At 44.4% G+C, this 27,678-nt stretch overlaps 1 protein-coding gene across 1 annotated transcript; it reads left to right on the forward strand.

The window, feature by feature from the left end:
• Window positions 1-654: 654 nt before the first annotated feature.
• On the forward strand, window positions 655-23,893 carry AMER3 (APC membrane recruitment protein 3). The gene is made up of 3 exons (XM_073674476.1): window positions 655-941; window positions 13,856-16,533; window positions 22,746-23,893. Exons 2-3 carry the CDS (start codon window positions 13,872-13,874, stop codon window positions 22,781-22,783), a joined length of 2,700 nt encoding a protein of 899 aa, XP_073530577.1. The 5' UTR covers window positions 655-941; window positions 13,856-13,871; the 3' UTR covers window positions 22,784-23,893.
• The last annotated feature ends 3,785 nt before the right edge of the window (window positions 23,894-27,678 follow it).

A 27,678-nucleotide genomic window follows, 5' to 3' on the forward strand; every position in this document is an offset into this window, starting at 1 on the left:
TGAGGAGTATGTCCATCTCCTTACACTATGAGGTTGTTTTTTATGGGTTGACCTCGACACCTTAGTTCCAGTGAAGGTAAATCCTTATGCTTCAGTAAACCAGAATATGCTTCCAACTTTGTGTGAACAGTTTAGGAAGGTCCTTCTCTGTCCCAGCATGACTGAGCCCCATTTCACAAGGAAAGGTTCATGAAGGTATGGTTGGGTGAGCTTAGTAAGGAAGAACATGACTGGCTGCACAAAGGCCAGACCGCAACGCTATCCAACACCTTTGGGATGAACTAGTACCGAAATTGTGAGCCTAGCCCTCTCCTCCAATATCAGTGTGTCTGACCTCACAAATGCTTTTCTTGGAGAAATGGGCAAAAATTGCCAAAGACAAATCCAGAATCTCATAGAAAGTCTTCCCAGAAGAGTGGAAGCTGTTATAGCTACAAAGAGAACCAACTCCATATTAATCACTATGGATTTAAAATGGGAGGTCATAAAATCTCCTGTACGTGTATTATGTATATGTCCCAATAATAATATGTATATGTCTATCTAGTGTATAAGAAAGTGAGGAATTTTCTACATAGATGAATAAATGTAAGCAGAGAATCTCTCACTTTCATGCATGCAATCATACATTATTTCATCATTACAATAACCTCATTGATGAGCTAATCTGGTGTGACATGGCACCGTTGAGGAGGACTGACTATTGGATGAGACAGCCATGCATCTCTTGCAGTACATCTCCCATTGCAGAGGCTGTAGGAAATACATGTGCTGCTGAGACGTTATCAGATGGGAGTAGGGTGGGTACCAGATTTTGCACAGAAGAAGAGCAGCCTCCACAAGCAGCACTTGTTTCCCACATCATCACCTCTTGGGAGAAATTGTAGTTAGCCATAAAATAAAAAAAAATGCTCTAAACCCAGGATATAGCAGCTTTATCGGTGAGTACAGAATCTCTCTCCGTCATTTATAAGGCAGATTTTGCTGGGTGATGGGGAGGAGGGGGTATATGTAGAAGACAGAGCAGAATCTGATGCCTCCAGGTAAACAACATGATCTGTATCCGAGACCCTATATTAATCTAACCATGTGAACGATGTTTTTTTATTCCATCTATACTGGTGTAAACTATTGAAAATTATTTTTTTTTCTATCTGATGATCTGTTTTATGTTTTGCAATGGCTGTCTTATTAATGTATGATCCTATGGTGTTTAATAGCAGAGGGATCCTTCCATTTCCATCTCACATTCCTGTATGCAGCCTGCTTCTCCTTCCCTGCCATACAGCAGCGGGAGCCTATAATTATCCATACAGTGCACATGAGTAACCAAGCACACAGGAGAGCTGCTGAAGGACGCCTTTCCCTACTGAACGTCTCCCATTTTCAGCAGCTTCCGTGTGTTCATGATGGACACATTTTTCATTTACGAGCACAGATCAATGATGCGATGGTGGGTTCTGTGAGCGATTTGATGCTGCTCTCGGTTCTCTTTACCCTCAGAAGAGATCAGCCCTTTGTTTCTGCTGCTCAGAGCCTGATGTGCTGTATATTCCCTATTCTCTTACTGAGATTCTGCATTAATTGCTGCGGAGCATATAATATACACTAAGAACCCATTATACTAGGGCGTTCTGCGAAATACTTATTCATCTTGATGATGGGGGAGATCTGATGTCAATATCAGTATTAGTTATCAGGAATAATGGATTGCAATGTTGTCAATAACGCGTAGTCTGCAGTCTGGTGCCTTATGGAAATCTGGCTAATAATTTCCTATAGACAGGTATGGGCGTATGTACTTAACACATGAATTACTGTCATTTACTACTTCATTCTGGTACAAATTCAATATGGATTGTCCAAAAAATTAAATTATAATTCCGACTGTCCATTGGAATTCCTGTGGTATAGCTGTCATGTAGGTTTTGACTCTTCTAAATATGTATTAAAAAATCACTTTGATTTTCTATTAATCTATTCAATATGGCTTCTATAAGAAGTGTAACATAAAGGGGTATTCTGATCTCCAAGATCCTATCCCACTATATAATAGGTGTTGTAATAATAATAATAATAATAATATTATTAAATACCTCCAGTTAGAAATGTAGTATAGTTCTTCTGATTCACTATGTTGCTTACTCCATGTGCAGGTATTGCAGTAGATTAGGTGTCCATGGTTAGGACTACTAACAGCTAACTAACTGTCACTATATGAGTGATCGTAACCATGGATACCTAAGCTATGACAATGCCCTGTACATAGGGTAAGCAACAGTGCGAATCAGAAGAACTATACTACATTTCTAATTGGAGATATTTGTTAATATTTTTATTAAACCATTTGCAGTTTACTATACATTGGCCGTTCAATACAAACATTACGGACATAGACAAAATACCAAATGTTTTGGTTTTTTTCTGAAACGTTTTTCATGTCATCTTGCTATCAAACATAATAAGAATTTTGATGTGGTTAGCATTACACCTCTTGAACAGATAAATAGCTAAATATTGAATAAAAGGAAAGCATTAAACTCTAAAGAATTTTATTGGATATGCAAACTACAAAGTTTGTATTTAGATGGACTAAATGATGTAGTAGAGCAAATGTGGCATATACATTTTTTACCTTATTACTGTGGTTTACTGTACTTGTAGTTTCTTTCTTACGTTCCCCTTTTACATGGAGGTGTTAAAATGAACAACGCTTTCCATAGCACTTTGAGCCGCCAGAGCTTCCATAGCTAATCCATCAATATGACGGTGCGGGTATCTTTTATTCTTATATTCGACAATTCCGTTTGGGATAAGTGCAGGTTACACTGACCAAGTTCTTATAGGTAATTAGAATTGTATTTTGGCATTGTAAATTTTATCTTATTTGTATAGTTTTTCTATTATTGAGAAATTATGTTTTATTTGTATATTTATTTCTATACTTTTTTTGTATATCCTTTTTATTATTCATGCGTTTAGGATGTTTTATTATTCAGAACAATTGTACTGAAAGTAGTGTGTTTTTTGTTAATGATCGGCTGCACCCCTTTTAAGTTAAGGAGAATATAAGAAGGTTGAGCTCCTCATTTTATTTGTAGACACCTGAAGAAGGCTGCCCACTACTTTGTGATTCTGTGTGCAGTGAGTGGCCGCTGCAGACAGGACAGAGGTAAAGAGAGCATGCGCACATGCACTGACACTGTGCATGCGCACTTTCTGGGCTGTGGCAGCAGATATGTGCAGGGCCAGGTAGTGCTCGAAGCGAGCGCTGTCAATAAAGCTAAGGAATAAGTGCGGAGGGCGCAAATGTAGTAAAACTGTTTTTATATCAAACTAAATAGTGCAACCTATAAAAGAGGTATGATTTTAATAGGGACTAAGTCCCCTAAATGACTGTATCAGGGGTTTAATTTGAGTTTTTGGGGTGACAAAAACCTTTTAAGGAATACAATAGAAATTCTCTCCATTCTTGAGAGCAGATAGGATTTTTCATGACAAGCAGAGTTGTTTGTATTCACAAGCACTTTACAATTTGAACCATTTTCAAAGCTGAGACAACCCCTTTAATGACTGAGAACTGCAGCCATGTCCCAGCACTGCGATAATTATGGCAATGACATACAGTACATGGGCAATAGACCTGATTAGAAGCTCAAAGAAAGTAAATGCAGTGATGTCACAATACAGAGATAATAGATAGTGATGTCACAGTGATGTCACAATGACAATAAACAGTGAGGTCACAGTGTAGAAACAATAGTGGTCACAATATGAAAATTTTAGACAGTGATGTCACAATACAGAGACGATAGACAGTGATGTCACAATATGAAAATATTAGACACTGATGTCACAGTGCAGAGACTAAACACTGGTATTTTTTTTAGTTGGCAGCATTTCAGTGGGGCTTTCTGAGTCCCTTGAGATCAAGTTCACCTGCACCCTTTTTACCCAATATAGACATCTCTGATTTTGAAATATGTTTGCATCTATGTTAATTATCTTTTAAAAGCAATTAGCTTGTCTTATATGATGTCCTGGCTCTCAAGCAGATCCTTTGATCATAGGGGAATCAGTAACTATGAATGATAATTAGCAGCGCAGTCTCTTACTGTATGTAAAACCGAGCAAATATTAGGAAGCATTGATATTTTATCAGTTAGCAGCAATACCCCCAAACCAATAGGGGCCGAAGTTAAGGCCCCGTCACACTAAGCGACGCTACAGCGATCCCGACAACGATACGACCTGTCAGGGATCGTTGCTGCGTCGCTATGTGGTCGCTGGTGAGATGTCAAACAGTCAGATCTTCCCAACGACACAGCAACGATGCAGTGACCCGTAACTATCTGTATAACGATGCACGCCTATGTGTTTCTGTGTCTGAGTCGTCAACAAGGTCGTTGGTAAGATGTCAAACACAGCGATGCATGCTGCCCAGCGGGGCCTCAACGATCAAAGAAATGTCCAGACCATTCCGACACGACCAGCGATCTCACAGCAGGGCCCTGGTCGCTGCTAAGTGTCAAACGTAGCGGGATCGCTGCTGAGGTCGCTGTTGCGTCACAAAACTTGACCCGATCTCGCTTAGGGTGACGGGGGCTTAACACCCAATTAGAAAATAGATAAAATGCATTGCCTTAATTAATACGTAACCTCTTTTGTATAATATTTATATTTAAATTGTCTTTTATTCAACAAAGGTAATAGTATCCATACAGAATACAGAGAAACGAGAAAGAGAACACCATCTATAATATAACCGTAGATGCAGCCCTCTGTCCAAAGCCTCTACAGACTGCGCAAGAGCGACGCGCCTGCGCAGTCTGGCTCCAGACTGAAGAAAACATCTGCCGTTACAGGTCTGAGGGAGGAAGACGAGGCCGGGGTGAAGGACTGTGGTGCCAGAGTTCGCGCCTGCGCATAGCGCCATCTTCGGCGCCATTTTGTTGAAGACAATTTTGCAGTGTGCAGGGAGCAGGATGGAGGGCGCACATAACAGGATGGGGGCGCACAAATACTAGGATGGGGGCAGCACAAATACCAGGATGGGGAGCACATAACGGGATGGGGGGCGCACATAACGGGATGGGGGCGCGGGGTGGGAGCAGCACATAGCAGGATGGTGGCACACATAACAGGATTGGGAAGCAGGATGGGGGTCGCACAAAGCAGGATTGGGAAGCAGGATGGGGGGGCGCACATAACAGGATGGGGGAGCACATAACAGGATTGAGAAGCAGGATGGGGGTCGCACAAAGCAGGATTGGGAAGCAGAATGGGGGGCACACATAACAGGATGGGGGAGCACATAACAGGATTGGGGAACAGGATGGGGGCAGCACATAACAGGATTGGGGAGCAGGATGGGGCAGCACATAACAGGATTGGGGAGCAGGATGGGGGCACAAGACAGGGGCAGCACGTAACAGGATGGGGGCACTGGATGGGGACACAAGATAGGGGCAGCACGTAACAGGATTGGGGCACAAGATAGGGGCAGCACAAATACCAGGATGGGAGCAGCACAAATTCCAGGATGGGGGCAGCACAAATACCAGGATGGCGGGAACACATAACAGGATGGTGGGAGCAACACATAACAGGATGGGGGCAGCACATAACAGGATGGGAGACCATATACCAATAAAAATGCTCGCTACCCGGGCGTATAACAGGTTCAATAGCTAGTAAATGTATAATAGTGACTTCCATTTAACTGTAGCATAAAACAAGACAATGCAGCAAGGAGTGGCAAATTCTGGAATATTTATACTTTATGTCCCATGTACAGAGGCTGAATTTCACGTGTTTAGTTGCCTTGTAACCTTCAGAAACCTTAAACCCTATTTGTCTTGTAGCCCTCAGAAAAGCCATACTTCTCTGTCTTGCAGGCATAAAACACTGTAGTTAGTAAGCTAACAGTGATGAGCCATGACAAACCACCGGGGCTTTTAAAAAGTTTCATGTCAAGTCACAGGTCTTACAACATTCTCCATCTGTTCTCTGCAGAAAAGGAAAGATTTCCAGTGATCCGTTTCATGTGATACTATGATCTTCGATGAAAAAGACATTGTACGGTGTTATATATAGAATCTGCTCTATGGAATGCTTTAGTTTCAACTCAAGGCTTCTTTTCTCAGCAATATGAGGTATAACAGGAACCGTTTCTATTTAAAAGTCTGGCTGGTTTATTGCAGTCCTCAAAAACCACATCACTTGTTCGGCACAAGGTAAAACATAAAGTAACAAGTCCATACAATAGTGCTGGTTAGCCTGCCTGGCTTAGAGTCCAGCTTCTTAGTCCTTAGCAAAGGCATTCAATCCAGGAGATCTGCATACCTTCATACACACACCATGTGTGAGACAAAACAGGTCTCATTTTACCCAGTGAATCCCACTCAGGGATGGAGATATGGTGAGCAGCTACTCTTAGTTAACCTGTCTTGGCCGATTAACCCCTTTTAGTCCTATATGCACTAAAGCATTACTTCAGGTTTATCTTCCATCCACTATATGTCTAACAGCTATCTTACAACCTCCATTGAGTTTTCTGGCATATTAAGTATTATTCTAGGAAAGTATTCATATTTGACATAAGATATTCCCTGACTCACATCAGATCATTTCCCCACTGGGGTTCACAAACTAATTTTCCTGAGATCTGTCACACACAGTCAATTTCATAAGAAGTCAATTTACTTATCAGTATGTTTTTGGAGTGTGGAATGAAAATGGAAATAACAAACATAAAGTGTAGGAGAATATACAGACTGCAGGTAGATGATGACCATGGATAGATCTGAACCTAGATCTGGATTGTAAATTAACACTGTTAACCACTGAACCAGTGTGCTGCCCAAAGATAGCCCTATAATATAGAGATTAAGGCTGTGTGCCCACGATGCGTTTTTAATGCAGAAACGCATTAAAAACGCATGGTAGAAGGGCAGCAATGTTCCCCAATGATAATCCGCATGTGCTGTGCACATGCTGCGGAAATTTCCGCTGCGGATTATCATTGCGGAAAAAAAACGCAGCACTACCAATTATTTTGCGGAAGTGCTGCGTCTTCGCCGCCATTGACTTGCATTAGATCGCATGGATTACGCATCACTGTATATGTACTTGCGTTATTGGCGCGTTCTAATGTGCGGATGGTACCCGGGTGTAGATGAGAGGAGAGTCTCATCCACACCCAGGTACCATTAAAAAATCTGTAAAAAAAGAATAAAATAAAAAATAAATGTATATTTACCTTCTGTCGGCCCGCGCTGCGCTCCTGCTTGCTTCCCGGCACTTTGCAGTGAATTGAAGGACCTGCGCTGACATCAGAGTCATGTGACGGGTCACGCGACGCTGACGTCGGCAGGTCTTTCAATTCACTGCTGCCGGCAGCCGGGACCGAGCGAAACAAGACAGCGCAGGCCATCGGAGGGTAAGTATATATTTATTTTTTTATTTTTACCACTCTCTCGGGTCACACTATATAAATCCAAGCTGTTTGCATGGATTTATATAGTGTGACCTAGTTGTCACAAGCACTTTCCAAGTGATGCTAATGACGCACCCCCTGGGCCGTGGGGTACTCGACAGCCGGGCCGATGGCTACTTGCGGGGACTATCACGGTGGCTGGCCCGGTTCGTGACCCTGGGCGGTCAGTAAAAAGGGACAAAACAAAAAGGGAAAAGTTTATATGGGAAAGTTCGTGACGCCACCTGTGGTATCTGGTGATTTTCACCAGCGCTGCGGCAGTCCGCTGAGGCTGGTGACAAGGCAGCTCGGTGGTATAGCTCCCCACAGGTGGAGCTAGGCCTCAGGGCAGCGGTGTTTGGTAAGGATGCAGGACAGACGGGACCCGCCGGGTCAGAGCAAGAACAGAGACAGACACGATAGTCACTTCAGTACCTTTTACTGATGGAAGTTCAGGCACATCCCGGAGCACTGTAGGGTGAAGGGTGCATTTCAGGATCCTCCCCAGTGAGCGGGTGTAGGGCCTCCTGTTTCTTCGCCGCTTAGTGTTAGTCTCTGGCCTGCCTGGAGCTTGGCCTAACTTTGTCTCTGTTCTGCACCTGCCGACCTTGTGGTAGGGCCTTCTGTTGGAGATCACTCTCCCTATTCTTTGGGGTCTCTGTGATTCCTGACCCTGGTACGTATCAGCTTTTGGTGATCCTGGGACATGTAGCTCGCCAGGGGTTCCGGTAGTTTTCTACTGGTCATGGAGATCCACGTAGATTCGGACCCGGTGTCCGCTGTAACTTCGGGGTGAGCTGGTTAAGCTCCTCTGCCCCCTATGTTACTCACTTTCCACTCGCCTTCGGCCCCGCTCGGGGCCCTCACTAGGCTACACACACTGCAGCCGGGACACTTCTCTTCTTCGCCGCTCTCAGAGCGTCGGCACACTCCTAGCTTTCTATCCTGAGCTCTGTGAATTCTAGTCTGGAATCACTCTGCAGACTGTACTGAACTCTTTCTGCAGGAACTGCTAGGCTCTGGCTCGACTGCACTGAGTCCTTCTGTGTCTGAGCAGTAAACTGCTGAATCACTCCACCTTCCCTATTTATATCACTATCAGGCTCCCTCTGGTGGTCTGAGGTGGAAGGTGGAGGTGTGTGTATGCTCTGAGGGCCTCTTGTGGAGAAAACCTGAAATGCACCCCTCCAGGATCTGTGACTCCTTGCACAGCAGGGCGTCACATTCCCCCCTAGTTGAACTCAGCACTCCCGGGCTGAAGTACATTTTTATAACAACAATAAACAGTAACATTCTTCCCTTTACGGGAGGCACATTCTTAAACGTTGCATAACAAAAACATTATAACCATGTAAAACATTTTCAGCAGTTCAATAATGGTGCTCCTTCCGGGGAAGCACCTGTCCATGATAGGCTGGCCCAGCCGGGTCATCAGCCGTAGTTGGCGAGGGCTTGCTCTCCTCCCCCACCTTGTGGACATTCAGAGCCATGGGTATGACAGGAGATATGGGTCCTGCTGATGGGGCGGCCGCTTCGGCCTGCTCGGCGCCGAGTGCAGGATGCACATCAGGGCCGTTAACCGGTGCTCCGGCGCTGTGCTGTTCCTCGGACATTCTGACGCCCCCCTAGCGAACCGTGGCCTACCTTCTTTTCTTACGGTAGGCCGTAGCTCCGCAGGTGACAGTCTTCTTCAGGACCTTGCGTCGCTTGCGTCCTACGTCAGAGCGCTCACGGCGGCTCCTTCCAGGACCTGGCGCTTCCTGGTTTGACGTCGATGCGTGGGGCGTGTCCGGGGCTTCGCGCTCTTTTGCAGGTACGCCCCTCAGTTTCGCGCTGTTACGCCCTTCTTCTTGCCGCACTACAGCGCGACAATGGCGGCCATCTTCGCCACAGTTAAATATACAGTTTTTATTAAAGGCGCACAGTACCCGGTGGCAACGGGCAACACACTTCAACGTTGCAGCGGGCATGGAATCCTGTTCGTGACGCCAGATCTGACGCACCCCCTGGGCCGTGGGGTACTCGACAGCCGGGCCGATGGCTGCTTGCGGGGATTATCACGGTGGCTGGCCCGGTTCGAGACCCAGGGCGGTCAGTAAAAAGGGACAAAACAAAAAGGGAAAAGTTTATATGGGAAAGTTCGTGACGCCACCTGTGGTATCTGGTGATTTTCACCAGCGCTGCGGCAGTCCGCTGAGGCCGGTGACAAGGCAGCTCGGTGGTATAGCTCCCCACAGGTGGAGCTAGGCCTCAGGGCAGCGGTGTTTGGTAAGGATGCAGGACAGACGGGACCTGCCGGGTCAGAGCAAGAACAGAGACAGACACGATAGTCACTTCAGTACCTTTTACTGATGGAAGTTCAGGCACATCCCGGAGCACTGTAGGGTGAAGGGTGCATTTCAGGATCCTCCCCAGTGAGCGGGTGTAGGGCCTCCTGTTTCTTCGCCGCTTAGTGTTAGTCTCTGGCCTGCCTGGAGCTAGGCCTAACTTTGTCTCTGTTCTGCACCTGCCGACCTTGTGGTAGGGCCTTCTGTTGGAGATCACTCTCCCTATTCTTTGGGGTCTCTGTGATTCCTGACCCTGGTACGTATCAGCTTTTGGTGATCCTGGGACATGTAGTTCACCAGGGGTTCCGGTAGTTTTCTACTGGTCATGGAGATCCATGTAGATTCGGACCCGGTGTCCGCTGTAACTTCGGGGTGAGCTGGTTAAGCTCCTCTGCCCCCTATGTTACTCACTTTCCACTCGCCTTCGGCCCCGCTCGGGGCCCTCACTAGGCTACACACACTGCAGCCGGGACACTGCTCTTCTTCGCCGCTCTCAGAGCGTTGGCACACTCCTAGCTTTCTATCCTGAGCTCTGTGAATTCTAGTCTGGAATCACTCTACAGACTGTACTGAATTCTTTCTGCAGGTACTGCTAGGCTCTGGCTCGACTGCACTGAGTCCTTCTGTGTCTGAGCAGGAAACTGCTGAATCACTCCACCTTCCCTATTTATATCACTATCAGGCTCCCTCTGGTGGTCTGAGGTGGAAGGTGGAGGTGTGTGTATGCTCTGAGGGCCTCTTGTGGAGAAAACCTGAAATGCACCCCTCCAGGATCTGTGACTCCATGCACAGCAGGGCGTCACACTAATCGCTTGGAAAGCGCTTGTCAATCTACATGCGGAAATGTCAGTGAATAACGCTCCATTTCCGCAAGTCCCTGGCATGAAAACGCATGTACAATCCGCATGCGTTTTTTTCTGCCAGGGAGATGCAGAAACGCTCAGGAAAAAATCCTGAGCATTTCTGTATCGTGGGCACATAGCCTAAGGGGGTTTTCTCATCTTGCTTTTCAGGAGTGCACCTCCCCCCTGCCTCCCAGCTTCCTGCTACATTCACAGCTCAGACCAGTTCAGCATCGTCTTGCCACCGGCCCACTTTCTGACACTGCTATACGAAGCAGCTTTGTCCCTTCAGCATTCGAGGATAACAAAAACTTAAAGAGATAAACGGGAATATAAGTTGGTGTCCTTGCAGCATGTAACCGCGTGTTCACACTGGCCACTAAATAGACAAAACCCAAGATAAAAACATAATAAGCAAGTACCCTGCAGTAAATAACTAAATAGTGCATAAAAATAATATAGGGTGCTTAGTCAACATAATTTTGATTAAAAAAATGTAAAAGCCATCCCACCACGTCATGGTGACCCTATTCAGGACGACCCTAACCTCCAGTATTAAAACCTTACCAATTGTTAAGTGACATACACGTGAATAAGGGCCAAGCAAAACTGAGACATGGCTAATGGACACCCAGCCATGGGAAATTAAATGAATATAATGTCCAGCTCAAAGAAAAGGGAGGCCAGACTCTTATTTGCACAGAGTGCAAAAAAACTGAAACAAAAACCTAAAGAAATTAATTGGAATATAAGCTAGGGGAGATGTCACAGTGGCGGTGACCCGGTCCGTGACCCAGGGCGGTCAATCCAAAGGGGGTTATTATTTACAGGGGATTTATAGTTCTTGTATAGAGTTTGTGACGCCGCCACGGCAGAGTTGGTTCGGCTCTCCACAGGTAGAGCTTAGCTCCAGGGCAGTGTAGATGTTGCTGTTATGGAAGTAGCACTCGTGGTACAGTGTAGTGCAGAGGATGGCGCAGTTAATAATCAGTCCACAACTTAATGGCAGTTTCCTCTTATCTTTACTTGCGGTGGTTAGGCAGACCGGGGCACGGGTACTAGCTGGTAGTAGAGGTCCGGGCGGCCTGGAAGCAAGTTGGGGGATCCACCTAGCCAGGTGGAGTTGTAGGCCTTCCCTTTGCGCTACCTCCCTGGCCCTGCTACGTATAGCTATGCTGCGGCCCTCGTCCCTGAGTAAAACGTCTTTGTGCTCACCCGTATGGCAGGCAGCTCGGGCCTTCCTGGAGTGTCGCTCCAACGTGGCGGTGCTGGGCCCTATGTGCTGCTGAGCCTCCGGGGGTCTGATGGGGCCAGGAGACCTGCAGTCTCCTGCCCTCCGGTTTCTGCTGCTGGACTTTCGGTGCCCCACAACCTCGGACTCCGGTGTCCGGTTCTTCTGCGCGTTCCTCTGGGGTGAACTGCCGTGCAGCTCCACTCCCTAGGTCTTTCCTCATCGACGTCCTGACTCCAACTCCTGTCTGTTCTCCTCACACTAACTAACCCGCCTCCAGATCCCAGTTGCTAAGGGGAGGAGCTCCCCTTGCTGGTCTGGAGCCAGGAAAGTGTTGCATGCTAGCAAAACCTGATTAGGGGACCCCTGCTTGCTTCCAGGCATGTCATCACCCCTTGTGAGTGAGGCAATGCCACTGTGGCAACCGGACTCCTGGGGTGCCACACATGCAGCATGTAATCGCATGTTCACACTGGCCACTAAACAGACAAAACCCAAGATAAAAACATAATAAGTAAATACCCTGCAGTTCAGACCAGTTCAGCATCGGCCTGCCACTGGCCCGAAAAGAGTACTTTCTGACACTCCTATTTGATGTAGCTATGCCCCTGCAGCATTCGAAGAGAACAGTTGCACTGAAGTTAGCTGGGTCAGGAGCGTATAGTCAGCTTCAGAGCAGGTATCACAAGCTCTATTGAAAAGACTTTGTAAGCACTGCACATTTTCAGCCACTGCTGACAGGCTGCAGCGGTGGCCGGTAACCTAGTCAACAATTAGTAGACTAGAAAACTAAAAATCAATCAGTTCTTCGGAACAATGAGGATATTTAATAACAAATAAGTTGCAAAGTTTATTGTTTTTACAATCGCTCTGCAATTTTACACATTTAAGAAAATAAGAATAACCCTTTGAAATATATTAAAATAAATATATTTGGCATTTGTAGAAATAATCATTTCTATTGCACTATTTACAGGAAATTCTTCATGAAAATACTGGAGTCTTGGAATATATAGAATTTCTCATTTTTATCAGTTGCACTATATGCACATCAATAGGCACAATCTGTTTTGGAGCAAGTATTTCTGGTTCATGAAAGTTCTTGTGAGCAGTCTTCCAGCCAACACATTCTCCGTGCTTTTGAATGGAAACATGGCTGCATTAGGTGTGTAGCTACATCTCCACTGGAATACATTGAGGATGCAGTGGGGTGGAACTTGTGGACCCCAATGCATCTGAAAAGTGTTGATGCCAGAGGAGGCATTTATAGCAGATTTTATTATTATTTTCCTCTCGAGGCAAGTGGATTGCCCGTATATAGTACATCAAGTGTACTGTGCTACGCACTGCTGGTGTAGAGGGGTGGTAAGCTGGGGTCCACTCCTGCACAGGAGCCCACCGGGGGATTAACCTATTGTGGGCCAGTCTGAGCCTGTCTAGGGTCTAGGGATATGTTTTATTTTGGGATGTATTGCTATTAAGTGTCATACTCATACGTCTATAATTTATGCATGTCAGCTATTTATTTGTAGTGTCATTGTGGAAGGTATACTTTTAATGTATATACATTAAACGTATTATTTTAGTACTTTTATGGGGAAATATATGTTTCTGTATCTGGTAAGGGAGTCTTGACATTTATTGCACAATGTCACAAACTATTTTCAGCCAACCCTTCTTCTGTCCATGCACATGAAATAACTTCTTTGAAATCCATCATGGCCAATACCTATTTCCCTAAACTCTTGTGTCATATGAGAGCGAGGATGCCCCCATACACATACCCTAAGATCAATGACTGAAACTGTTGAGTTTGGAGGCTTCGGACAACTTTTATCTTTTGTATATGACCAGCTTTACAACTTGTACAATTTATAGTGTTTCGTGGGTATTTATGACGGTGTGATAAAAAAGATACAACTATTAAAAATATCTAAATTTTGACATCAATATTAAAAATATGTATTTTTGTTTTCAGATATATATTTTTCAAAATGGAACTGATTCGTGGTAAGACCTTCATAAAAAGCTATGCTCAACACCCACCAGAAAAGATACCAACTGTTATGTACAAAGGAAAAAAGAATGTAGAACTTGGAAAGAATTTTAATGATTGTGAAATTCGAGGCAAGACCTTTATAAAAACTTACACCCAAAATCCTCCAGAAAAAGTACCAACAGTCACATATAAAGTAATAAAGAATGTAGAGCCTGAGAAAAATCATAGTGAATGTAATAGCAAAAAAAATTCTGCACAGACACAAAGAATGTCTAATGGTATTTGCACAAAGGAAACTGAAAATCTCCGTTGTCCAAGGTTTATAAGAAAAAGTAAAACACATGACTGTGTTATAAGAGATGATAAACCAGAGAAAATTACCAGTCAAATAGTACAAGGCCGGATACCAAACAGTCTCAGTTCCCCAGGCCTTGTAGAAGATCAAGGTGGAAAAAGAAACGACATAGAAGCCAACAAACAAGCAGCATATAAACAAAATATGATAGACTACAGAAACTTTGTGCCTCAGATGCCTTTTGTACCATCTGTTGCGAAATCACTGCCAAGAAAAAGAATTTCTCTAACAAAGTCCAAAAAAAGTTTAAAAAATATATTCAATTTAAAGAAGAATAAGCAACAAGATGTCATATCAGAAGATGAGAGCCAGCCAATAGTGTTTAAGATGAAAGAAACTAAAGCAGGCGAAAGACAATATCAACTAAGTATTGGCGAGATGCCTTCTGATGAGTTCCTTCTTCACAACTGCCCGGATTACGACATGTACATTGATGCTGTTGACTCATTTAAAGCACTTTGTGAGGATGTTGCTTCTCTAAAAAGTTTTGACTCTCTTACTGGCTGTGGGGAAATCTTTGCAGATGAAAGTGCCTCTTTTATTGATATCGAAAACAGCCGAGTCACTTTTATATCTAAGTCAAGCTCGCTAGCTGCTAGTTTTCAAGGAGGAGTTGAGAAACTTGCCTCTCCAGCCAAATCTGAGTCTATTGACTTTTCCAGACTGCGTGGTCACCTGAAAGCATCTGCAAAAAGTGTATGTTCAAATGTCCTGTCTGAAACTGAAAGGTTACCAGTTTGTCATGATATCAATAAGGTAGAAGGTAATGACAACTTGTCAAGTGATCAAGTTTCCAACCTATCTTTCAATGATCTAATGTCTTTGAATGAGAATATTCATGATGCCGAATCTCCCATGTCCACAAGTGATGAGGGGTATTATGACTCATATTCTCCGGCAGTGGAAGAAAGTAACAATGAGGTTGGCAATGTTCGACCATTTCCAAGGGATAGTTACAGTGGAGATGCCCTTTATGAGTTATTTTCTGACTCATGTGAAAAGAAGCTGTGGACTGTCCAGGACTGTGTGTCTGCCCCTGATGACAATAAAGACAATCCTACATCTGTATATAGCTTTTGTGTAGGGTCTGAGGAAAATATGGCTTCTCAATCGTCACTAGGTCTTGATGGAGATGACAATCGTGAGAAGGCATGGAATGGTAGAGAGTGTTTATTAAAACTATGTGACACAGAGTTGTCTTTAACTATTGGAATGGTTAACTGGTTAAAAAGAACAGGAAGAATAACAGAGAATGAGCTTGGTGATGAAAATATCACTTGTAACTTAGAGAAGCCGGCAGAAACGATGAATGAGAAAGCCTATAATGCTGAAGAAGCCACTGGAGACCGCCAGGAAAATACAATATCACATTGGGAATCTGTCAAAACAGAACATACAGATCCTGCCAATAGCAGCACAGGAAATATCAATATTGCGTCCAACACATGTGCTGAAATACCAAAATCTACAATTTCAGATGAGAGCACACTTGACAATAACTCTCCATTGGGAACACATGTAGTCTTATATGAACCATCAACAAAGCAAAATATCTTGAATAAAACCACTGAATATAAGGACCAATTAGAGTTATCCAGTTCAGATGCCAATACTTTAGCTACAGTGATTTTGACGCCAAAGCCAAATATCATATGTGTCCCTCCTCTTGTTAACCATCTGGATTGTTTGCAGCTCTTGGACTATCAATGCCCTACATATTCTGTACCTGAAAATAATAGATGGTTAGCTGACATGCTCAAGAAAAGAACTGATGTCCCACCATTGCATGTATTGTTTGGCAATGAATATGTGTTGTATAGCATGAGTAAAATAATGCGACCATATGAAATTGGCCAAAACATCAAGAACTCTGTAGAAAAACTACAAACCATAACTGATAGTCAAGTAAATAAGAAAAATATGATAACGGATACCAAGGAGCCAAACAGCCTATTTAGGAAAGAAATCAATGATGACTCTATTGGTAACCAACTATACATAGTGAGAACATCAAGATTGCTTCCAGAGGAAATTCAATCCTCTAAGGATGGGTGTAAACCAGGATTCCTACCTCTTTTTAAGTCAACCTGCTCATCAGTGATCTCTCGTTGTTCTTCAGTTTTATACAAACTGCACAACACAGAAGATGCAATCATATTTTTTAATGCAACAAAGTACAACCCATTACCTAATAGTAACGATGCGCTTACTCAAGATCCAGCAGCTTCATCGGTAGACTACTCGAAATACCCAAAAGATGATTTCCTGTCTATTACATCTACAACTTTCACTAGGGAAAGTGGTGAGTGACGCGCCCCCTGGGCCGTGTGTGTAGGGGAATACCCGGAGCCGGGTCTCTGTGCAATGCTGGGGGTTGTAGTCTCCGTGGCGGCGACCCGGTCCTGTGGCTCAGGGTGGTCAAACCAGTGGCGGATCTGTTTCTTTGGTTTTGTAATGTTTAAATGTCCGACTACGCCACCCATGGATTGCGGTCACTGAGAACCGCCGCTGCGGGCAGACCGCTGAGGCTGATGTTGTGTGCGTAGCAGAGGGTAGTATAACTCCCCACGGGAGGAGTATAGCCTCAGGGCAGTGCGTGCAGATGGTGGGGGTAATGGTGCGCGGGAGCAACAGTAATGACTCAGAGTCCAGTGATGCAGTCCAGGGTCTTTATTCACAGTTTTACACTCCAAGCCACTTCTGCAGGTAACGGCTGCCCACGTCGTGCTGTGCTCACCAGGTGAGGGGCTCGGCCAACTCCCAGGTACCCTTGGAATGCTTTTCAGGACCCCCATCGTGTGTCCTTTCTCTGGCCTGTCGTACCCCACAATTGACCACGTTTCTGTCCAGCTGCCTCGGGCCTTGGCGGGCAAACGTATGTTCCGTTTCCCTGGGTCCTATATGGTGCCTTCCTAACGGATGTAGTGAGGGGCCGTAACACGTGCAATGCCACGGCCTCCGGTTACTAGCTGAGGGTAGTTGCTCTCCTCCACTAGATGAGGGATCCGGTTCCCTTTCTTGGCCTGACCCCCCTACTCTGGTAGCGGCGGGCGTGCGGTGGCGGCTGGCCGGTCCGCACCCCTGGGGTCCCTTCCCTCCACTCCTGGAGCCTCCTTCGTTCCTCTCCTTTCTTCTCCTCCAGGCTCAGTCCTGGCAGGGCCTCACAGGCTAGGCCCGCCTCCGGAGCAGAGCTCCACAGAGGCCCTGCTCTGTCACTTCTTCCCTCTGACTGAACACTGTCTCTAAGATGGCTCCCACCTTTTATACCTCTCTCATCAGTGCACCCAGGATCTACTCTCCCCACCCACACACTACCGGGTTCCCCCTTTCTAGGTGTTCCCTCCCCCCACTCCAGCCAGGGACAGGGGCAGTTGTGCTCACACCCGGGAGCATTGTCGCCCTGTCCCCCGGAAATGTGGTGTAGTGCATGCAGCTGTCGGGGTCCTGAGCCACACTCCATCCTTACCTGGAAGTGAGATATGACACCTCTGGGTGAGATGCAATACCTCTGTAGCGACCGAACCCTCGGGGCGCTACATGAGTATACTGGAAAGACTGTAATGAATCTGAAGGTCACTATTGGATTTTACAACATAAGTGTAGAAAAAAAAAAAGACATGGACCACACATCCAAAATTTATACATTGATCTATTGTAGCTAAGAAAAAATGTACAAAACTGAACATAAAGCTCTTAGATAATGTTATGATCAGACTGTATGAAGCCCACTGCCACATCACGGCGAACCTCACGATTGGATTTTACAACACAAGTGTAGAAAAAAAAGACACAAAAGGTTCTTAGATAACGTTATGATCAGACTGTACGAGACTGTATGAGACTGTATGAAGCCCACTGCCACGTCACGGCGAACCTCACTATTGGATTTTGTTTAGGGACAGACAGGGGAGAAGACTTTGAAGGATTAATGACTCTTTAGCTTTAGCCCCACATGGATTTTCCCACATGGATATTCCTGGTTGCAATATTGACAGCTGGCAGGGAAATCAAAAGTATAGTACAGAACAAGTTTAACATTTGCTCGTAGAAACAAGCAGCACCTTCTTAGCTAGTCCTGTTGTATACAAGGTGCGACTCCAAGGGGTCCCACTGGTTAGAGCCCAGAAATAGTCCACAATATACCACATATGGCAGCACAAACTTAAATTGATGCAATAATTGTGCAAAACTATAACAGTGACGTTCCTCTGTAACCAGATGGGATAATAAAGCCCTTTGTCAAGCTGTAACAGAAGCAAAAATGTATGGTCAAAATATAGTGATACAGTAAAGTAGGGTATAAAGAGATAGTAAACTAACACATTGGAATCGTACGACATATTGTCTCGTGATAGACAGCGGACCTCCTGCCACAAGCAGGACTACAAGGTTTAGAAAATGCTGTCGCCTATGGAATTGAAGGATAAACTTAGGGTAGATAAACCATGCTGGGGCTTGTAAAAGAACCTGTGTTGGGTTTGAAAAATGTAAACAAAATAGGCAATGTAACCTGGGACATGTAAAATCCTACCACCTATAATATGCATTAAACATAAAGCAGACAAATCCTGTATAATGCATAAACCGTATATTATAAGATAAGTCAATATAAAATAAGGCATGAAAAGATTAAACATAATATAAAAGCATCTGTACTTATGAATAAAACATCCTAGGGCAGAAATACATCCTTCTACATACAAACTAAGGTAACCTGTGCTGAGCATGAGGTATAAAACATTCTGGCCGAGGTATATTTATACACAGGCCTCAGGCATGTCTTAGGGAAAGTATGATGATAATAAAGAGAATATAGTGAAACAAACCTCTGCACAATACACAGCCTAGTGAAGAGCAGCAGAAGCAAAATTGCAGCCACATTCTAAAATGGATTATACACTTTTTTTTAATCAGTCTAAATCACCTATCAGGGCAAAGATGGTATAGAAATGTATGTAATAAAATGGATAATATATTAAAAATAAAAAGTCTGAAATGTCACATTTACATAAGTTTTCTGTATGTGTACATAGCAGTTTGTTGAGGCACCATTTCAAGTCTTAAATACCTTGCAAAAGTCCCAGAGCAACTCTTATTCTGCTGCTCTTTTCCGTTTTGTGCTGCATCACCCCATTGCAGAGATATTCACATTTGTTGCTTTTGGAGCACAGTATGTGAAATTTCTGCTTGCAGACCAACTCGGCATTTCTTCAGAGTCTTCTCTAGGTGCGTGCACCTTCACCCCTCCCTCATAGATGCTGCCAATCACAGCTGATTTAGCAATCTGAGACACTGCCAAGCTGTGATTGGGAGGTGTGAAGGTGCACGCCCCCCAGGGAAGACTCTGATGAAATGCCCAGTTGGTCTGCAAGCAGAAATTTCACATACTGTGCTTCAAAAGCAACAAATGTGAATTTCTCTGCAATGGGGTGATGCAGTGCAAAACGGAAAAGAGCAGCAGAATAAAGGGAGCTCAAGGATTTTTACAAGGTATTTAACTATTTTTCTTAGCAAATGACAGGTCCTCATTAAGTCTCCTATGGTATGATGTTACTCCTCTATCTAGTTGGATATGAAGCATCTATAGTTTTATTGCCAGAAATACTTAATTACATTCATATATGGGTTCTATGTAGACATTCACTGACTTTTTCTGAAGGCACTGACTAGGCTGTCTGTTTTGGGTCATTTTCTCACCAGTTTGAGATCCAAAACACAGATCAGTCTCCTAGGTTTTGAAGCTGAAAGTGTGACACTTAGTCAATACTCACGGACTAGCTGTGAGACAAGGTAGTCAAGAGGTCCGAGGTCAGATACCAGGAGGGCTCGTAATACAGAGAGGAAAGACAAAGGCGTGGTAAAGTAACAGTGCAGGGTCAAATGCCAGGAAGGTATGTCAAGATAAGGGGACAAGAGAAACGGATAGTCAGAGGACAAGTCCGGGGTCATGTATCTGAGTTCAGAGAACTTCAAGAGCAAAAGGGATAAGACACACGAATAGTTAAAACAAATCCAAAGTCCAGCAACAGGATCAGGAAATCAGACACAGAGGAAAGCACACACATCACTGATCAAAGCTATAACTGACAATGGTCTGTTTATAGCTAGCAGCTAAATAGCTAGCAAATTAACACAAATGGAAAACACCTGGAAGAAAGCCGACAAGCTAGATTGAGTAGCAGGGTTGTCAGTCAAAATGCTGACAACCCAGCTCGCCCTAGACTCATATTGGACAACTGGGTTGTAACTCACAATACTGACAGTCCAGCACACTACAGATTCTATAGGGCGGCTGAGCTGTCACCCATATTGTCCCTAGGCCACAATGAGTGATGAAACCGTGACAGAAAGTATATCCAAACACCATCACCATGCTTTGCCATATGGTGATGGACAGTTAAGTGCTGGCCCGTTTCCTCCAGACACAACATCTGCAATAAAGCAAATATATGTCATCTTGGTTTTATCAAACAATATAAAAAATTTTTTTTATGCAAACTCCAAATAGGCATGTATTACTGAGGTATAGTGTTCATCTCACCTCTCTTCCAAAAATGCGTGAATGGTGGAGTTCTACAAAGATGGTTGTCTTTCTTGAAGGATCTCCCTTCTTCACAACTTCTTCACAACAGAATTCTGGAGCACAGTCAAAGTGACCTTTGGGTCATTGGTCATGTGCCAGACCAAAGCCTTTCTGCGCTAATGGTCAGGAAAGAAATAGTTTGATCACTCCAAAGGAAATGTAAGAATAATGGAGGCCACTGTCTTCTTCAAGGACTAACAGAATTCAACTTTGAGTTTAATAAAAATACTTATGCACATATGATATTTCTGATTTTTAATAAATTTGCATATATTTATGCTAAGTGATTTTGCTTTAACATTATGGAGAAATTTGTATAGATGGTTGAGAATGAAAGAAATGATATTCCTTTTAAAATAAGGCTTTATGGCCCTACTGTTCTATTGGAACACCAAAATGTACCATTGTAAGGTGTCCAAATGAGGTAGTCGTGGTCGAGCTGGAGCCCATGCTCACTTTGGCACCCTACAGACAAAGTGTGTCCTTGCTCTGGTGTGCTGCTGTGTATATGGTGTATCCCACTTACTTCTGACCACCCGGCCTCTTTTGACTCCAGGAATCCTTCTTCTGGAACCAGGGCAGCAATCAATTCAGACTCTGGGGTTTCCAGGCACTTAGCCCTAATGTGGGCCACAAACCAGGCCGCCGACCTTGGCTTAGGTGCAGCCTTGATCCTTTCTAGCAGGCTGCCTGGTCTCACCATCTTGTCCACCATCTGCAGCAGCTGGTGCACTCGTCCTTGGTCAGCCGTTTCCTCAGCTGACTCACACTGAGTCATCGTCAGTTGCAACTCCACCATTACTTCACACCGTTTTTCTCCCAGAGGCTTACAACTCTCGAATCGAGCCATCTCTTCTGGCTCCTGAGGTCCATCATGTACCCACTTTTCACTGGGTGGAGTCCACCCCAACTCACCATAGCTCAGTTCGTCAGCCTTATCAATTTCCATTCGTGCCTTCTCTGGCACACTATGTTCACCCCAGCAGTAGATGCTGTACTCACAGACCACCAGTGCCGTCTTCATGACCTCTCAATGGCCTCATCCCACGACCTTTCGTGTCTTCATCGCCACCGTAACGCCGGGGGTTTTCTCTCCCTGAGCAGAGTGCATGTCCTCCTCTACTTCCCTTTCTTCCTCCCTAATTTCCATTGGGCAGTAATGGGGTATAACCAAGTCTCGACCGCCATGTGCCATCGTCGATAGGTCCCAACTGGTTGTCATCCTTCCCACATGTACCGGATACAACTTCAGCCCTGGTTCCCGATATAAGTAAAGCATCTCTGTTGCTTTCTTCTCTAGCCCTAGAGATTCTCCCTCACCAATGACAGTATATCTGTATCCCATTTCACTCCGCCTCTGAGAACTTAAGTCCTTCTGCAGCCTCCCAGACAGAATGTGCCCCCAGGCCCTGGACGACTATCTCAGGGTTCCCAGGCCGGCTAAGGGGACTCTTGCGGAGGGATTCTATGGCGATCTACTGTCCAAGATACTAGGCCCACGTCTACCCTAGCAGCCTCTACAGAGCTGCTAGTTTCTGCTCTACTGCACAACCACTGACTGAACTGTACTTCCTGTTCTTCACACTAACCAGAGATTCCCAAAGTGCCCACCCACTATGGGATGTCCTCACAATTAACTCTCACATGGTCTCTATGCAGCCTGCGTTACCGGGCAAACTTCACCTTTCACCTACATTCTAGACAGTGACATCTTGTGACCATTAGTTAATACTGCAGCTTACAAGGAAACATATCAGGAACAAAACATTATTCACATTCTATACCACCCCAGCATTGATGTCTACAGGGAGAACATGGCAGGTGGTCCATCCCCTTACACCATCAAACTATCACATAGTCAATTTAACTCATCATCCTGTAATAAGTTAAATGTAGATTAAAATTAATTACAGTTCTCTCTTCTCTTGCAGGTTTATTAATAACAAAGAACAAGAAGTGGAGTATATGAAACCCAGTAATCAGAAAAAACAACTTCAGTGTAACAGAAATATACCATGATAATGTGGGGTAAAACTTTGGGCAAAAACTGAAAATGCAACTACTGCACCTAGAGTAGGTGCCCATCCCAGCTCCAAAGTCTCACCTACAGGGTTCCACATATGTGTGTAAGCTAGCCACAGGTTGGGTAGTGACAGTGCCCAGGACCTGAGTGGTCAGGTAGCCTGAAGTTGTCTGCAAGAAAACACCAGTGGATCTTCTGATTGGTTGGTGGTAGACCCATGTGCGTAAAGGCCCATTTAGTCAGGCCGATAATTGGGGACGAGCATTTTTAAGATCACTCGTTATCGGCTTGTCTAAACAGCCAAGCAATCAGTCAATGTAAAAGCAATATGCTCATTCATCAGGTGAGATGAATTTTAAATAAGCTTAAAAATCATCGTTCTTAGCAGCGCATGGCCACATGTAAACAGGTGATGTGCTGCCGAGAACATGATGTTCCATGTGCACAGAAAGATTGTATCAACGATCTTTCTGAGTGCACAGAAATATTATTGGCCTGCCTAAAAAGACATTTTAAACAACCATTGATGGGCTTCATGTATCCGATCGGTGGTCATTTAATAACAGTGGTCGGCCTCTCTGAATGGACCCTAAGACTTTGGGGCTGAGATAGACGCCAATACTCCGGACAATAGCCGTATTTTGAATTTTTGCCATGCACTTTAATATTTCTCATTTTAAGTCACAAAAGACAGAGTATCTACTAAAAAACTGGTATACAGATTGGAACTTTGTAAATATGTAACTGTGCCAACACATGAATGGTTTCCATCTCTATAATGATTTTATATTGTTACATTTGTATCATCCTTTGAAGTGATGCCATCCACAACTCATCTTTTGTAATTACCGTATATTCCGGCGTATAAGACGACCTGGTGTATAAGACGACCCCCCTACTTTCCTGTTAAAATATAGAGTTTAGGATATATTCACCGTATAAGACTACCCCTTTTCCAACGCATACCAAACACCGGTAAAAATTAAAAAAAAACAGATTTGAATTTAACATGGTCCTTTTTTAATTTAAATTCTTATGACATGCAGGTATATAGCAGGAAAACTGTCACTCATAAACATATTAAAATAGGGGGGACCCCACGTCATTTTTTGGGGGGGTCCCCCATTCTAATAGCTAGTAAAGGCTAGGTATTCAGCTGGGGGCTGATATTAGTAGCCTGGGAAGCTCCGTGGGTATTACCCCCTTCCCAGACTTCAAACATCTGCCCCAGCCGTCTGCTTAACCTCCGCTAGAGACTATAATGATGGTGGATCCCACGCCAATTTTCTTTTTAAAAAATCCTTTATTTTAACACTAAATGACAATTGAGGGGTTAATAAAGATGCAGTCCCTAAATTATTAATTTTGTAATTAATTTTTCCCAAAAATGTTGACGTGGGGCTTCGCCATATTTTTGTGTCCAGCCAGGTACAGCAGGCAGGAACGGGCTGCCCCCAACCACCAGCTGCCTATTTGTACCTGGCCGGACACAACAATATAGGGAAGCCCTTTTTTTTTTAATTATTTCATGAAATAATAAAAAAAAAAAATACGTGGGGCTTCGCCCTATTTTTGTGTCCAGCCAGGTACAACTAGGCAGCTGGGGGCTGGAATCCGCAGCGCAGGGAGACCCAAGCTTTCTGGGCCCCCCCCCTGCTGCAAATTGCAGTCCGCAGCCACCCCGGAAAATGGCGCGTTCATAGAAGCGCCATCTTCTGGCGCTGTACCCAACTCATCCAGGGCCCTGGTGCGGTGGCTCACTGGGTAATAAAGGGGTTAGGGCCAGCTTGGCATTATCAGCTGGCCCTAAGCCCGAAATTCATGGGGTCACGCCAATATTAGACATGACCGCCATGAATTTCTAGTAAAGTAATTAAAAAAAACACAACACCCAGAAAAAAGTCCTTTAATTGAAATAAAGACACAATTTTTTAATGTTCTAAATTAAACCATACTTACCATCACGCCCATTCCAGCTGAAGCCAACGATCTCCTGAAATAAAAGTAAAATAATAAAGCAACCTCATCCTTACCTCTCCATGGTTCCCAGGACCGGTCCAGCTCTGCTACATTCACATGACAGGCTGGACCGCAGCAGAACGCTGCCGTTCAGCTTGCCATGCGGCAGACACTGAGAAGCGCAGGCATGCTTGCGCTCCTCAGTGTCTGACTGTGACGGCATCCAGATGAGCCGAGATCATGTCCAATGAACTCGGCTCACCTCATGCACGTCACTGACAGCGTGGGAAAATTCTCCTGCTCCCCGCATGCGCAGTAGAAGTTTCCCACGCTGTCAGTGACGGACGTCCAGGAGGTGAGCTGAGTTCATTGTCGGCTCATCTGGATGCCGTCACAGTCAGACACTGAGGAGCGCAAGCATGCCTGCGCTTCTCAGTGTCTGCGGGATGAGAGGCTGGATGGCAGCGTTCTGCTGCGGTCCAGCCTGTCATGTGAATGTAGCAGAGCTGGACCGGTCCTGGGAACCATGGAGAGGTAAGGATGAGGTTGCTTTATTATTTTTCTTTTATTGCAGGAGATCGTTGGCTTCAGCTGGAATGGGCGTGATGGTAAGTATGGTTTAATTTAGAACAATAAAGAATTGTGTCTTTATTTCAATTAAAGGACTTTATTCTGGGTGTTTGTGTTTTTTTTAACTTTGACTATGGGGTTAGTAATGGGGGTGTCTTATAGACGCCTCTCCATTACTAACCTGGGCTTGATGTCAGCTGGCATTATAAGCTGACATCAACCCCAACCCTATTACCCCCTGCCACCGCACCAGGGCAGCGTGGAAGAGCGAGGCTAAGTGCCAGAATTGGTGCATCCTATGGATGCGCCATTTCTGGGGCGGCTGACGGCTGGTGTTTCTAGCCTGGGAGGGGGCCAATATTCATGGCTCCCTTCCTGGGCTATTAATATCAGCCCCCAGCTGTCTGCCTAGCCTTTGCTAGCTATTAAATTAGGGGGGACCCCACGTCATTTTTTTGGGGGGGTTCCCCATTTTAATAGCTAGTAAAGACTAGGTATTCAGCTGGGGGCTGATATTAGTAGCCTGGGAAGCTCCGTGGGTATTACCCCCTTCCCAGGCTTCAAACATCTGCCCCAGCCGTCTGCTTAACCTCCGCTAGAGCCTAAAATTAAGGGGAACCCCACGCCAATTTTTTTAATAATAAATCCTTTATTTTAATACTAAATGACAAGTACAGTAATCAACACTGTCACTGTACTTCATATATATGTGACTGACATGTTTCTATCTATCTAATCTATGTGTGAAGCTCTATTCTGTCTGTTATAAATTGTCGGGTACAGATGCTGAATTGCCGGCCGGCTTTCTTAAAGAGACGGTGCATGAAAACACTATTATTTGTTTTAATAAATCCTTTACACTAAATGACAAGTACAGTAAGCAACACTGTCACAGTACTTCATATATATGTGACTGACATGTTTCTATCTATCTAATCTATGTGTGATGCTCTATTCTTTCTATTCTAAATTGTCGGGTGCCGGCTTATGCCGCTGCTGAATTGCCGGCTTTTCATATATTGTCACAGAAGCGATGCGAACTTCCCTGCTCCGGACACAGCGCAGCGCTTCTGTGACAAGTGAAAGCTGTCGGCACAGAAGCCCTGCGCTGTGTCCGGAGCTGGGAATACGCAGCGATGTGTCAGTTTCAGCACAGAAGCGCTGACTGTCTGGACGTACCGCCGCCGTATTTTAACTCCCTCCACCTTATATTAACTCCGACATGGCAGGGATACGGCCACGGCAGCTTATTAACACCCCCAGAGTATCCCCGCATGTCAATTTCTGAAAGTTCAAAAGCATTACCGGCGTATAAGACGACCCCAGACTAGACAGAAGATTTTTCAGTCTTCAAAAGTCGTCTTATACGCCGGAATATACGGTAACCTTTGAAGACCAGACTGCCTTTATGATCTGGTGATCTATATATCTCTGCAGAGCTTCAAATTGACTTCTTGTTGGGTTTTTATATTTTATTTGACCACACAGTACATTCATATTTTTTTTTACCTTTATATTACAGTCTACTTTGTTAAAAGATATTTCACTGGCTGGAGATTGGGGTTAGACTGGGTAGGTAGAATGTTTCTGAAACCAAATCCGTTAAAGTTGAATGTGGACATCTACCAATTCTTCCTCTGTTGAACCCTCCAACTCTACTAATAGGTTTTTTATGCATTTTGTAATGATTTTTAACATTTGTATTAAACATACTATTCTTCAGATGCTCCAAAAAATACATGCATCTGCCATTTTATTAGGTACAATTCTTATCTAATCACACAATGCAGATACGGTCAAGAGTTGCAGTTCTTGTCCAGGCTAAATACCATAATGGGTGAAAGATAGGTGATCCCATGAGTCATAAACGTGCAATGATTGGTGCCAAGAAGGTAGTTTAAAGGGGTTGTCTAGGACTACAATATTCATGGCCTATCCTTAGTATAGATTATCGATATCAGATCAGTGGGCATCCTACACCCACCACCCCCACCAATAAACTGTTACCAGTTTCAGCAGCCATCAGAAGTAAAGAGTCGGAACACCAAAGCTCCGAACAATGTGTAGTGGTGTTCTCAGGTACTGCAGCTCAGCTCCTATTGGCTTGAGCTGTGATATGTCAATGCATTTTGAGCATTCTCCATAAAAGAGCAGATGAATATTATAGAAAGGTCATCCAGTGAAACTAATTTTGATTTCTGCAAACACATCATAAACATGGTTCAGTTACATTGATGAGCAAAACATGAATCCATGAATCTATTCTGCATTATGTTAATGGTTCAGATGTGATCAGATATGGAAACGTTTTG

This window comes from Phyllobates terribilis, unplaced genomic scaffold, assembly GCF_046119375.1.
Source record: "Phyllobates terribilis strain yellow unplaced genomic scaffold, ASM4611937v1 Scaffold_3__8_contigs__length_932513732, whole genome shotgun sequence".
Taxonomy (NCBI): Eukaryota; Metazoa; Chordata; class Amphibia; order Anura; family Dendrobatidae; genus Phyllobates; species Phyllobates terribilis.

Coding starts and splice junctions, on each gene's coding strand:
- AMER3 (XM_073674476.1), top strand. CDS start 13,872: ATGGAACTGATTCGTGGTAAGACCTTCATAAAAAGCTATGCTCAACAC. Junction 16,534..22,745: donor AACTTTCACTAGGGAAAGTG/GTGAGTGACGCG, acceptor CTTCTCTTGCAG/GTTTATTAATAACAAAGAAC.